We start from the raw sequence: 15,492 nt of genomic DNA on the forward strand, positions 1-15,492 counted from the left end.
CCGGTTTCAGAAGAGCAGCTTCACATAAAATCATATAACAGGCCCCAAAAGGAACAGGTAGAAAAACGAGGCTGGATTATTATTAACATGCAAAATACAATCATGCATCTGGCCCTGCATCTGCGGAAAAAAAAGAACAGAAAAAGAAAGCCTGAATGTCCACAGATAATCGAATTCAAATAGCTATTCATTCTCTAAGATCCAAAATGCTTTACAATGTAAGAACGTTACGAAATTTAGCAAAATCTCAATAAACCTTTATATAAAAGAAAACGACAGATAATCCTATTCTTCAGATAATCCCAGTCATCATGCTTACATCAGTTTTTGCTTTCTTCATAGTTGTAAGTCAGTACATGTATACATGTACATAATAGGAACGGTAGCATTGCAACACCTATGCAAGCCTCACAGGCTACGCATGCAAACAAAAAGTAGAACCGATTAGGTTTCAAATTCACAGAAACGTGCTAGTTTTTGTAATGAGCAATAGCTCGGCGCTTCAGTGGCCAAACGTCCTAGAAGACTCATACTCGCTGGGGCACTTGGGCTTGATCCCCTTGCTGTTGTAATAGTCCACCACCTGGTTTGGGACTTCAGCTAAGACAGTTTTTGCCAAAGCAGCAGGAGAGGCCTGAGAAGTAGTAGAAGAAGGACAGAAACAAACAGTGAATCAAACATTTGCAGGGCCATTTATCCATTTCGCCATCTGGTCCAGTTTGCCATTCCTGCGCTAATGATGTGTGAAGATACTGTACTTGCTGAAACCCACATGCACGGTGATGAAAAGCATCCTAAAACTTGTGCAAAAGTGACTCATGTGACTCAAAGTTGCCTCGAGGAGCTGAGAGGAAATCAGAGGATAGCCACATCAAACCCTTACAACTCCCGCTGGCCAATTATGGCGCTTTTCCACTGCATGGTACGGCACGGTACGGCTCGGTACGGTTCACTTTTGGGGGGTTTTCCACTGGGTACAGTACCTGGTACCTGGTACTTTTTTTAGTACCACTTCGGTTGGGGTTCCAAGCGAACCGTACCGTTACCAAAACGTGACGTGTAAACCCTGCTGATGACGGATGTACCGAGCCGAGTCGTACCACGCAGTGGAAAAGCGCCATTAGATGGAGGAGAGGAGATTCTCAGATAAGGAGACACAGCTGAGATGGTTTTGTTTGTCAGGGGCTATCAATAAAGTACTTGTCTAGAAAGAATCAAGTCTTGGCACATTTCCCAAGAGGATCCCAATAAACCGTCACTTGGGCTGATATGGACACTGTCACATTTAGAGACATGCCATGCCAAATGTATAGATTTATTCATTATGCGTTCTACATGTTGACTTGTATAAACAGTTTAATATTGATATAAGTTTAGGTACTAAAAATACTATGACTAAAACTGAAATAAAAAAATTAAACATAAATAGATTTTTTTTTTTAAATCACAAAAACAAAAAAATACAAAAATAAAAATAAGCTATAAAACTAAAAATAAAATTAAGAAATATATACAAATAAAAGCTCATTTAAAATATTAATAAATAAAATAATAGTATGTAAATCACTGACTAAATTAAATGCACTTCATAAAAAATAGTTAAATGTTCAAATATCATGTTTTCATATGTTTGCTACTAGATCTATTAGATAAACTATATCTAACAAAAGTAATCTGATAGCTAGTTTTAAATGCATTAAAAATCTGTCTCTGCCCCTCAAAATTAGCATTTAAGCCTGTTCCATCTCAGAGGTCTTGACCTTGTTTATAGTATAGTAAAAACAGATTTAATTTTTTTCAGTTTAAAATTAGTGTTTTCTATTTTCATATATTTTCGAGGGTAATTTATTCCTGTGATGCAAAGCTGAATTTTCAGCATCATTACTCCACTCTTCAGTGTCACATGATCCCACATGATCTAATATGCTGATTTGGTGCTCAAGAAACATTTCTTATTATTATCAATGTTGAAAACAGTTGTGCTGCTTAATATTTTTGAGGAAATGCAATTTTTTTCCAGATTCTTCGATGAATAGAATGTTCAAAAGAACAGCATTTATTTTAAATATAATTTTTATATAACAGTATAAATGTTTTTACTGTCATGTTTGATCAATTTAATCTTTGCTTAATAAAAGTATTAATTTATTTCAGAAAAAAAAAGACCTCAAACGACTGAACTGTAATTTTCAGAATCAAGAACCTTCCTCAGACAACCTCTCGGCTCTTTATTGAAAACACAACCTTCTATTAACAGCAAAAATTGTGGGGTTTGTCACACTCTAGTTAACCCACTCTGCATTCTGTGGTTTGTTTTCCACCAGGGACCAGCAGTAGATGTGGTAATTAATGGAGCAGTCAAGCTAAAGGTTATTAGATTGCTCCGAGTCCGGGTGGGAAATGTGAGACGGGGAGCGCGGAGGAAGAAGCGAGTAATTAACCAGGAGAGATTCTCATTAGAGGTACTTCAGACATTATAAAGATGCTGAATGAAAACCACTGCATAGCCATGCATTGATTAAAGGTCATGATCTACAGTTCAGCTGCATGTATCATTTTAACTTTTTAAAGGGAGCTGTGTTAGGGTTATATAAAGATCTATGAGGCTCTGAAACTTACAACTTAATAGACATGATAAACATACGTTGTGCCCATGATTTCAACCTTGTTTCTGGCCATAAATTATAATTCAAACCAACCATTCTGAACGACATCACCACCATACTGGACCTTTTATTGACTTCAGCGTCCAATGACTTTTCTTTTTATAAAGCAATAGAAGCACACATATTTTGCTGTGAAAATGATTAGATATGGAAAATTAATTTGACATTAAAATGTCAGTATCAGTGTTGTTATTGTTAACTAAAACTATTACAAATATATTTAACTAACTGAAATAAAATAAAATGTAAATATTAGCTGAGACATAAAAACTTAAATCAAAATGAGAAAAGCTGCAACTAATTGAAAACGTTAACGTACTTTTTCAATTAGTTTCAATTAGCTGCAATAAGTACGTCAAACTGAAATCAAATTAAAGCTAAACTGAAATATTTAAAAAATAAAACTAACAAAAGTGACAAAATTACCAAAACCTAAACTTTAAAAAAAAAATATATATATATAAAACTCATTCAAAATATTAATAAATACTACAATACTATTTAAATAATACTTTATCTTCTCGAATGTGTCCAACAACTAAAGTCAAAAAATGTAATAATTTTGCAGTCTTTTTTTTTAATCTTTACAATGTGACACCCAATAAGTAGGGATGCTCCGATCCGCCTTTTTCGCCTCCGATACCGATTCCGATTCCGATACCTAGGGTTCGGTATTGGCGATACCGATCCGATACCAGTGAAGCTTTTTTTCCCCCATTTAAATACATTTAGAATTTATATATCTCTGTGTGTGAAACTGATAATCATTCTTTCACAATCTACTAGATACAGACTACTTCATTATAAAGAAAAATAAAATAAACAATAAATATGAAAAAATATAGGCCTATGTATGTAATTTGCACAATCGGGAAAAAAAAAAAATTTAAATCTCGGATTTGGATCGGCCCTCTCTGACCGATACCCGATCCGAGAAAAATGGTATTATCGGATCCGATACCCAATATGAATATCGGATCGGTGCATCCCTACCAATAAGTACCATAATTTGGACCATATTCATTTATTCATTCAGTCATTTTATCCATTTGTTTATTGCTTTTTTTATCAGGGTCTATTTTGTATTTATAATGTGACCGTGTAAACTCACATGTTTGAAGTTACGGAACGGCACAAACTGTACGATGTCACGCAACACTGGTTCCCCTTTAGGCGAACGAAGGATTCCGTCATCACCGTCCAGCATCTCCATGTCAGTGAAATCTGCGTTTCCAACTCCCACGATGATGACAGACATGGGCAGGTGAGAGGCGTGGACGATGGCCTCTCTAGTGTCTGCCATATCTGTGATCACACCATCCGTCAGGATGAGCAGGATGAAGTATTGCTGCATCGAGGCAAGAAAAGAGAAACTTTAGAACGAGAGGAACTTTAGAGATGAAGAGTGATGGAATAGAAACACACTCACCATGGCCTCTTTGGTGTGCATTTCCTCTGAGGCAAAGTTGGCCACTTTCTGGATGATAGGGGCAATGTTTGTGGGACCGTACAGCTGGATCTTAGGAAGGCAATTCTGGTAGGCCTCTACTACACCCTGGATACCTGCAAGGTTTAAAAAGGTAGATCTGGAGCTGTTTGAAGGTATAGACTACTCACTAATAAAATACCAGGGTCATTATTAACAACTAAAACTACAATCATAAAAAAATAATAATAATAAAAACCCGAAAAAACTTGTTCATTACTTTAAATAAAACAAAATATAAATAAAACTTTTATAAATTATTTCATTTCAGATAGTTGCCAAGGCAACATTTCTCATTTTCGTTTAGTTTAAGTTGAAGAACTAAAGTAACCTAAAATCATTTAAAAACAAACTTAAACTTATTTATTTTATTTCAGATGCCAAAGCAACATTTATCATTTTAAGTGCAAGTACTAAATAAACTAAAATTAAAAATGACTGATAAACTGTTAAAAATGACACAACAAAATTACTTATTTTTAAAAATAAAACTCATTCAAAATGTTAACAAAACAATAATAGCATATCAATGATACTAAAATAATACTAAAATCATTTTATCTCTTATACTTAATCATTAATTTGATTTATTTCATGTATTTTTCTTTTTTTAATGCTTAACCCAGACAGCAAAAAGTGTCGGCCCAGATCCGACCCGCATGGATTTCATGCGGGCGAGATGTGGGCCGGATCTGGGCCAACACTATGTTGCTGTTTGGGAGAGATTCTGCATGGGGTATGTAAACTAAAAAGGACTGGAATGAGTGTCAGTAAAGGCTCAATCTCTGCAATGAAGCAGTAATTCTGTTTACTGACTCGCTGAGCATGAATCTTAAGGTCAGCCTGTCTCTCCTCACCACGTCTCCAACTGTTTCATTTAATTAACACCTGTGAGCTTGAACACGCACAAACAGATTCAAAGGTGAAAGCATGCCATGCTGTGTGGAAGCAGAATTAAGATGAGAAGCCTTTCAAAGCGGAGGTCAATGGATGTAATCGCTTCAGTGGCTTCCCCGCAAAGAGGAATCAAAGAGAAACTCTGGACCTTAATAGACTCTTCAACTCTGACAGACATACTGCACTGTCTCTTTAAAGGATAAGTCATGCTGATGACATTAAAAAGCTTGAATTAACCTACTGCTGATGTCTTTTCATCATAACATTACGGTCTTCAAGTCTTCATGCATCATCAGTCACATTTGGCCAGTTCACACTGCTGCTGTGAGAATGTCTCACCATGTGCCCTTGTGTCTGCCTGTGATGTTAGCACTATGAATGAAAATTCATCACCTTCCGCAAATAGAAATCTGTAAACGTTGTTAGTTGTGATATCACATTGGGAGTTCCACCTAGGATTCATTGACTGTCATTGAGATGTGAACCGTCCCACAACGCCTCAGAGAAAAATATTTATATTATAAATAAACATTTCTATTTCAAATAAATGCTGTTCTTTTGAACTTTTTATTCATCAAAGATTCCTGAACAAAATGTATTACAGTTTCCACAAAATATTAAGCAGCACAACTGTTTTAACTGTCATGAGAATAAGAAATGTTTCTTGAGCAGCAAGTCAGCATATTAGAATGATTTCTGAAGGATCACGTGACACTAAGACTGGGATCATTTGCCATCGTAGAAATAAATTACATTTTAAAATATATTACAACAGAAAACATTATTTTAATTTGTAAATGTATTTCACAATATTATTGTTTTTTGCTCTATTTTGATCAAATAAATGAAGCCTTGATAAGCATAAGATGTACTGACCCAAAACTTTTAAATGCGAGTGGAGATGCATTTATATATATATACACACACACGTTTCTTAGAAAAAGTTTTTGCCAGAATTCACTACTTTTGAAAGGCCATGACGGGCAAAGTTTAGTATGGCAGCAGAATGGTTCGTCACAACACCAGCAGGATAGTGCTAACCAATCAAACCTTGACTTCTTGATTGTAGCAAGATGATTACACCACACTACTCAAAGGTCGAGTTTTGCAGTTGAGCAAAACTTTTAAAAGGAGTGACTTTGGAAGAGTGAGAAGACTGCAAATTGGTTTCTTTCACGGAAAGCAAACAACTGTGCTCACTAGACACCTCACCACGATTTGTCTACAACGGGTTGTCAATATTTAGAAAGTAAAAATTACTGATCATTTCACACCAATATCGTTCACGCTATTTAAGCGCACTGTGTGTCTCGTCCAGGTGTGTTGGAACCACAATACTGTCATGCTGGATTTTCCAGACTATACCAGGGTGGAAAGGTGTGCTCTCTGCTTGGGGTAGATCGGCTGGCATGTGTCCTGGTGGGCTGCGAGCCACTTGCTATTCCTGGGAGAGACAGGCCTGGCTGCTTGATCAAAAGCTGAGTGGTCTGTGCCCATTCTGGGTGCCACCCTGGTGTGTCTGCGCTGATAGAGGTGTAACAGAAATAGCAAGGGAAATCAAGTGACACCTATACACTAGAGCGATGATCAATTTATCCTGCTCATGGCTGAAGACAGGGATGATAGGAAAGCGAAGTACCAAACACAAACTGAGAGCAAACTAAATACAAAATCCAATCATTTGCAACTTCTGACTTGACTTCCAAGGCAACACCATCCCAAAGAGAGTTGGGTTACATTTGAATGGATAGATGTTAGATGACTTGACAAGAGGCTTTCTCACAATGACAGAATTATCATTTATATTACTTTACTTTCCCATCTGTTTCTGTATTTCAAGTATTCATTGTTCTTATATTTTCGTCTTTACTCTCTGATAGCAGCCTACCAAGAGATTATGGTCTAAAAGCAACTTTGCTTTTGCAGCACAGGGTGGTTAAAAATAAAACAGAGTGGTAACAAATTGCAATAAAATATGTAAACATGTATCCTACAAAATTAAACTCTGTACAAGAAGTTCTGGTCTAATGCAAGGCACCACTATGATTTCACCTAGCCTTAAAACATCTGTTTTTGTGCTGACAGTCATTTTTACCTGCTGTCTTGGTCCAGAGAGACTTATTATTGGGGAAGGGGAGGGTGTGACATCAACCAGGCCTCCCTCCTTCAGACATTCCCCTTAGGCCATATATTTTATAGCAGCATTAAACATTAATGTGTCCACCTTTGTCAATAGAGTAACTCTGTAATTTATCTATGCATATATTGATCTCCTTTGTGTGCGGGGACAACACTATACTGAAGGGCTGTTTGACATTGCCAGTGTTATGTTGAGGCTTTAAGTAGTTCAGTCCCAGTGGGCAAAGGTTACACGGGGTAGTTAATGCATCTGCATTAAGGAGATAAATTAAGATCTGGAATAGATAAAATATTGGGGAAAATGCTCTATCATACCTGCACATTCTGGGTTGTCCTCGTTGAAGTTTACTGCAAAATCATGTGAAACCTGAGGGGAAAAGAAAGAAAAAAGAAACATAACCTTCTTAGGCTATCTGTGGCATCAATAAAATACTCTTTGAAAATAATTCATACCATATATTATGCAGTTGTTAGTTCTCTGAATTTGATTGGCTGAGCAGCTTTCCAAGTGTTTTGATATAGTCCAACAGCAGGGACTTTTCACTGTCTGGTTAGGATTTTTCAGTGACATTTCTGCAGGTTACACCAGTAGGTGATGACAAATCACAGCTTTATAAGCGAGTCATTAATCACTCAAATAATTCAAAAACACAGTTTCATTCAGGAGCTAAACACATGACTGCCTTTATAAGTCACTGAATTATTCACTCAACCGATTCATTTAAATGCCAAGTCATTCGGGTGAGAATATCCATGTGATGGGAAGTCCAAATAAATTTCTGCAAAGTAATTCTTTTAGCCTGTTACTTTCAGTGAAACAGTTAAAAAAAAGGTTCTCCAGTTCTTTTTACGTCATCACATAATTCTGACATCCCAGCTTCAATCAAACACATTATTAAAGCCATATATAGACACATTTTCTAGTAATTTATATTATGTTTATTGTCATCAGTCTTACATTCGATTTTGATTGGTACTGTTGACTTAAGAACTGCTGTGATCAGTGTAGTGTAATGTTGACTCCAGAACCATTGCAAGAACTGTTTATCCAAAACGATTCATTGCAAAAAAATTATGGTTTTATGACCACATTACTCCATTTAGTCTAAATATTGAACACAATTGAGAGAGCACTCCATTCATCGACTGACTGCTGATTCCAGATGTGAACAGTTTTAAATGATTCAGTCTTATTGGATGAACTGGTTCAATCTATTTACTGAATAGAACCGGTTCAAAAGAATGATTTGTTCATTCATTCCCACAGTGCATTGCTCAGAGACCCAAGTGTTTATCCAAGTGTTGACCTTGCTTGGAACTATTTTGGTTGGTGAAAAAAAATAATAGACATCAAATGGCAATATTGTGTCTAAAATGACTCAACATCCTGTGCACTGAATTCTTGTTCAGTCTTGCAATCGTGCTATGTTGATTATAATTGGTCAGTTAGTCAAATATTTGTATATATTGACTGCTAAATTGTATAATTGTCCCAGGCACCTGATTTCTTACATAGCTGTGCTAGTTTCATATCTTTGCTATCCACTTTGCTATCTCTATCTTCTCACATGATAAATAAATCAAACGTAAATCAATATTTAATGCACGTTTATTTATTTATGTGAAGTCAGTAGTCTTGAAATAAGCAGGATAATATACATTCAGCTGGTCAATATCGCTGGTCAATAACCCCTTCAGGGGGATTCAAGGCCTTTCTCTTCACATTGTAAATAAACACACAATTTTCAATACTAATGTTTTAAGATTTTTAAGAGATTTTAACAATAAGTCTGGAGTGAGGGCTTAAGCCTAAGATGAATACAAAACACTCTCAGCTCAGCACAAAGGCACATTATCTGTCAGAGGGAAATGAACCTGCCGATATCAGTTCACTCCATCGGTAGCCTAATTAGAAGCATCTTTCACTCTTCATCCCATTAATGAAAAATTCCCATTGCACCCCCATCACTATAAATGCTAAAGAAGTTACCTTGAAGTCCGGAGGTATCCGAGCACCAAAGCCAAACGCTGGGAACATTTTGTCACTGCACGGAAACGAAAATGGACAGGAGATTAGAGCTGGCATGCATTGAGGATCTTGGGGATTACTTACCAAATTTCCCATCATGCTTTCCTGTCTCAATGGCCCCTCATCACTGCTCATTTGTAATGGACACAGATTTGCATAATTGTTATTGTTAGTGCCTGCCAAATCAGTAAGCACTGTGATTTCAGATTTCATCCCAACCAAACGTCCTGATGGATATGCATTCATCTCGTTCTGGAGTGATGCCGGAGCTCGACACTGTGCTGGAAATTAGCTTTTGAATGACCTTTCAGACTGCTGAAGTAACAGCTCAGCTACAGTGGTCAAAAAACGCTAGGATTAAGCATGTTATCCAAAAGCTGCTTCTGGGTTTCTAAAGAATCACCAAATGTTGAAATGCAGAGGCCATAGGTCTAATAAAATAAGATTTGAAAATAACAGACTGTCTGTCCAATTGTAACTCCCACCTTTAACATATCTTTAATTAAAACAGGCCTAGTCTTTTTTATGTTTTTACAGCAAAATAGAGCAGCTATGTAAATTGGGATCAAACTAAAACAACGTTTTATTTATTTATTCATAAATTCCAATTTAACCACTCTCTATTTACTGTTTGAAGTGAAACGCATTGTAAATTAAGTTTTCTGTGATGCATCTTGGTTATGTCACAAGAACTATTTTCCCTGTTTAATCTCTGAAGTTCAGGACATCACATTTCTTCATATTAACTGTGTGCCTACGGCAGCAAATCAGTCACTGACTTAACAGACGGTGTTTTTGTATTAAGGTACCTCCTAAGCAAACTAGTCTCAATCCGGCTTCCAAGGCACCATAACATCATGTATAAAGCAATGTATGACCTGCATATTGCTCTCTGTGCTCCAGGGCTTTCGGTATAAAAAAATAATAATAATAATTTCACTGTGGGTAAAATATCATATTTCATTCATATGAAATATTTATATTTTTTTCTTGTAAAAATTTTTCTTTGGTTAGAATACATGGCTACTTTTGAATGGCCATCAATGGTGAATGATGCATCCACATCTACAAGGTTTTAGAACCATGCTAACCAGCCAAACCTTGACCCCTTGTTTCATTCACATCACATTTTTATGATTTTATTATTTAGACAGCCTACATATTACATAAAAAAATAAAATCCCAATGTTGGGACTCTACTTTACTCACTATACTGTCAAAACACTGCACATTCTGAGAAAGAGAAATGACTTGCATATGTGTGAACCTAAACAACTGGTGTATGAAAGAGAGAACTGGTGAGAACCGAGAGAGCTGAAGTTGGGATTTGATTGGCTGTTCAGCCTGCTCACCTGTCATAGTCTTGGCAAATCTCCCCCACTGCGACTAAAGCTTTCAGATACTCGTTAGGCTGGTAGGGGTGGATGTAGTGTAACGAACAACTGTTTCTAGGATCCCCATTAGAGGCTGTGAAATCAATCGCTACCTGAAAAGACAAGCAGCAATCAAAGTAGTGCTTTGATGCTAATTACTCAAAATGTATACACCATGTGGAGAATCTCTACAGAGTGCTGTCTTCTACCGGCATTGACAGAGAGTAAACAGATTGTATAGAGCTGTAAAATGCATGCGTTTAAGTAGGTGTGGGACTATGTATTTAGATCAAATATATCTGGCTTGTATAGTTATGACAGACTTCTTAACACAATATTCCCAATATATAAAGTCATGCACTAAAAGTCAATAGTATGGACATACGTGACTGACTTTTTTTCTCATGATCACAAAACGTAAGTAGTGGTTCTCAAACCCTTTTAAGACAACAATTAAAATACAAATTTTGGACAATGTAACACTCCAAATCAGGGGGAAGTTTATACCCAACATCTTGAAATAGTTGCCATTACCAACCCATAAGTTTGCTGAAACTTATGTTTTATTCATTCATTAAGTTTAACTACATACAGTATGTATGTATTTTAATCAAATTAGTCATTAATAACCCTAATGGATTTTATAGCATTCATCTAGAATGCATGTACCAACATTTAATTGATAAAATCCTTGAAAGTAAGATCCCTCTCCCTTAGCAATACCATTTTCTTTTTAAGCAGAAAAGGTTTGTAAAAATCGCAGGTCTACCAGTTTGCTTTCTAGAGAAAAATCAACACTCATTAAAACGGCATGTTATATAAATTCATAAAACAAACATGAGGTCAACTGAATTGAAACTAATTCTAAAAACCTTTCAGGAGACTGTACATGACAACAACTCAGGAAGAACTTATTGTGACAGAAAATAAAAGCAATGAAACACTACGGTGCACACAAAAGTGGCATGCGAAATTAACAGTGCTGTAAGCAGGTGAGACAATTATTACTTTATAAATTATGCAAAAAAATAAACATTTAGAATGATAATTTTGTTTTCCTGTTCCCATTAGTATGTACATGGTAATGAATAATAAATCATGAGTGTTCTGACTAATAATAACATAATTCATTAAACAAAACTGGCGGCTATGCTAATGTCAGAGAAAACAAATGATAATGGATGATTAGTTTTATAGATATAAACACAGATAAATGAACTCCATTGACTTAGAACGCATGAGTTGTATCTGCCTGGACTTACTGTAAACTGTATTTGGCAACCACCCATGATGTAGTCCAGAAAGGAATGCATCTTAATTATCTGTGGATACAAAAGGGCAGGTTATCACGAATTCAAGCACTTTCATGTTGCTATCTCCTTCTCATCACTTCTAATTTATGTCAATTATGATCAAATTCAGTGGCCATTTGCAGAGCTGGGATCTCACATTTTAGCCGGATGGAATGACTTCTAGCTGTGTGAAGTTCCCACCTCCATCTACTGTAACCATCAACGCCTCTGCTGACAGCATGACACTGTCGCTTTTTGAAATACAAGGCCTACGGGGAGGAGACAAGGTCCTCTAGAGAGAAACATTTTATTATGAAAAAATATTACCTTGCACTGATTCAGAATGACAATCCCAGAGTTCTTGTAATTCTTCTTCTTGACTTTATATTTGGGGTTTATGCATTCCCACTGGACCTGTCATTGTTTCAAAAGCATAAAAACAAACCATTAGCTTTCCATCAGTACTGGTTGGAGTGGGCGATCAAGAAGTCCTGGAAAATATAATAGCTTCATTAGAATGTGTGAGATGGTGCATAATCGCTTCCCATTGAAGCAGTGAAGGCCAAAAATAAGTGTTCCAGTAGACAATAGACTCAGAAAACAACAATTTCAGTCATAATAATGAGGAATGATGTCGAGCCTGGAAGCGATGTTCTAAAAAAGTCTGGTACCGATGCCTGCGGTATTGAGATATAAACCCAAAGCGTTCGGGACTTCACAAGAGAACGAGGTGTCATCCAGCTGTAGCTGTGCATTTTAGCAGAGTTACAATTAACTGACAGCTTAAAAGACAATGACTTATTGTTTTCAAAATCAGAAAGAGTTGTTGGCTAATGGTTAATCACTGGATCCATTTTTAGAGCAAGTTGCACATTGTAGACTATTTAATGGGGACTGAAAACTCTTTAAAACCTTACACAGAACAACATCCTCATTATCGATTATTAAGGAGGATGTGGTCATTTTGTGTGAATTTTTTTTGACAATAAAAAATGCAATTATCCAGTTTGCTTCCAGTTTGTAAACAGCATAGTGGTCCTGAAATGCAATATCCAAATTACAGAAGTGCGGAATGACTTAATGGACACTTAGAGATCTAGCAGGTGCAGGGTTACGAACTCTGATGTGATGCTTTTTGTGTGCTTGCCTGATGTTTAAAGTGCACAGCAACACACTGCTTTACAGACATTACAAAACAGCATTTCAACGTCATTCCATCAGTTGTGTCATTAAATTAAATGATTCTAATTAAGGAATTATTCCACTTATAATTACATTAGAGCACATTGTTCTTTTCCAGACAGTCATTTTTAAGTTATGTTTTTTGTCATCATGTCCTTCTTAAATGAATTTGGTTTCATAATCAATGAATCAAAGAATCAATAACTCAAACAATCATTGAATAAATTTGAATCTATCAATCTGAATCTATCTATCAATCTGAATCTATCTATCTATCTATCTATCTATACATCTATCTATCTTTTTAGATTATTAGAATAAGTGAGAAAAATCCAGCAGTTCGGTTCAGGGATACTGGAGGTAATTCTCTACAGAATCTGTTAAAGTTTAGAAAAACTAAAATATTGTGTTGGGTATGTGTCATTATTACATTATTATTATTACGATTGTTATTACATTATTATTATTATTATCATTACTTTTATTATTATTGATATTACTGTTGCCGTCATCACAAGGTATTATTAGCATCACCATCTTTAGTATTATTATTATTATTATTATTATTATGCATGCTAGTACTACTTGAATACTACTACTATTATTGTCAGATGGTCATCACTGTTAATTTTCATTGCTGTTATTATCATTGCTGTTCTATTGCTGTTTTTGTGTTTTGTGTTCACCGTATGCTGTATGTTTTGCACTGTTAATAAAAAAAAAAAAAGAAAAACTAAAATATCTGTGACCCACATGAAGATCTCCTCATATAACCTCATTCCTCTTTCATCTTTCACATTTGCTGATTACTCTTTAAATCAAACTAGTTCCTACTCATCAGTAGCTTATCCTGCTCTAAATATCTCACAGAGCTGTTTCAAGTAAAGTCAATTGGATTAAAAAAAATCCAATTAAAAAATAAATAATTGAAACATGTTTAAAACTGTTACCTGTCTTCCATCCATCGCTGATCGCATCTCTTTGAATGTAGCTTGAAACTCCCCTATGAAATCATGCTTTCCGTTCGAGTCCCAGTCCCACACTATACACTGAATGTTAACGGAAGAACACAACGGGCTAATATTAATAAGGCATCTAAAGCAAATGTCACTAAAACCTATAGGGTATGTGTTGGTCCAGTGGTATGCATGATTTAACTCTTGCTTCTTTCACTTTTTTCATCTCTTTTGATCTCTTCTCATACTCCCCATCCCCCTCACATATATTTGTTTCCTCTACAGACATCTCGTTTGGATACTATTTTCTCAGCATTCCTCTGGAGCAGAAACAAAAGATATTCTGCTGGATGTGCACACCATCTACTCTTGTTGAACCAACTCAACTACTGTACATACAGTCCACAGAGAACACTGAACACTATAAATGTCTGGAACCCGAACACACAGCATAAAGACCTGGAGCAGACTCGTCATCACTGTGCCCCATGCATTCATGCATTAAACATAAAGTGACATTACAAATTAATTAAAGTTTGATGGTTTTCTGCAATATTCAGGACAACAGGGGGTTGACTTATATAATGTTGCTGTAAAAGATGAGACCAGGACATAGTGTGGGTGATTTTCATTCAGTCTGAGCAATTCTGTTACCACATTTTCATACTTTTATGATGCAAGACGGAAATGAGTTGGACAAGCACAATTTAAAGCTTTAATGTTATTATATTTTCTTGTATCACAACATATGCCAACTATTACCAAGCAATTTGTAGCCATTCCACCAGCATGAAACAGCAACACCGGCTCAATTAATGCCATTAGATGGGGGCAGAACTATCTGTTTGTTCAACCTTTGGAATACTAAGTGTTAAAAGATATTCTGAGAGAAACCTGTTAAAAAAAAATTAAAAGCCCTGTTTGGAAAGTAGTATTGAAAGTATTTTCAGTCTAATATATATATATATATATATATATATATATATAGCCATCACATCAGTCTTCAGTGTCACATGATACTTCAAAAATCATTCTAATATGCTGATTAAATGCTGATTAATTATTATTATCAATGTTGAGAACAGTTGTGCTTTCCAAAAAAAATAAAAAATCTTACCGACTGAATTTTTGAACGGTAATATACTGTATATATATGCTGTATATATGTTAGCTTGTTAAGAAAATTACATATAAAGGACAACCATTCAGGTTACAGCAAGCAATATACTGTTATAAGATTTTATGTTCAGGTATATTGGTTCTCTGGACTGCACTAAGAACCAAACAACTGATGTACCAACAGCCATGTTAAGCATTCTGCAGAAAGATTGAGAGTTTAATGTTCATGAGAGAGTCTGTCTGAAAGTGTCTAGTTCATCATTTGAACTCTGTTTGATAGAGAATGAGATGTCAGTGTACACAACAAGAAAAATGAAATCATAACACTTAATATTTCATTAGCCCACAACAAA

The 15,492-nt window shown here is 35.7% G+C and overlaps 1 protein-coding gene across 1 annotated transcript in view; it reads right to left on the reverse strand.

Annotated features, from left to right (window-relative positions):
- Positions 1 to 473: 473 nt before the first annotated feature.
- Positions 474 to 15,492, reverse strand: part of LOC107713817 (copine-4-like) — a 47,430-nt gene continuing 32,411 nt past the window's right edge. The window contains exons 8-16 of the mRNA XM_016519433.1: positions 14,015 to 14,113; positions 12,210 to 12,296; positions 11,853 to 11,912; positions 10,570 to 10,703; positions 9,179 to 9,233; positions 7,504 to 7,555; positions 4,096 to 4,229; positions 3,778 to 4,014; positions 474 to 634 (exon numbers count right to left, since the gene is read on the reverse strand). Coding sequence (XP_016374919.1) covers positions 503 to 634; positions 3,778 to 4,014; positions 4,096 to 4,229; positions 7,504 to 7,555; positions 9,179 to 9,233; positions 10,570 to 10,703; positions 11,853 to 11,912; positions 12,210 to 12,296; positions 14,015 to 14,113 — 990 coding nt within the window. The 3' untranslated portion in view covers positions 474 to 502. The remainder of the gene's footprint in view (positions 635 to 3,777; positions 4,015 to 4,095; positions 4,230 to 7,503; positions 7,556 to 9,178; positions 9,234 to 10,569; positions 10,704 to 11,852; positions 11,913 to 12,209; positions 12,297 to 14,014; positions 14,114 to 15,492) is intronic.

This window comes from Sinocyclocheilus rhinocerous, unplaced genomic scaffold (assembly GCF_001515625.1).
Source record: "Sinocyclocheilus rhinocerous isolate Xijiao unplaced genomic scaffold, SAMN03320098_v1.1 scaffold779, whole genome shotgun sequence".
Classification (NCBI taxonomy): Eukaryota; Metazoa; Chordata; class Actinopteri; order Cypriniformes; family Cyprinidae; genus Sinocyclocheilus; species Sinocyclocheilus rhinocerous.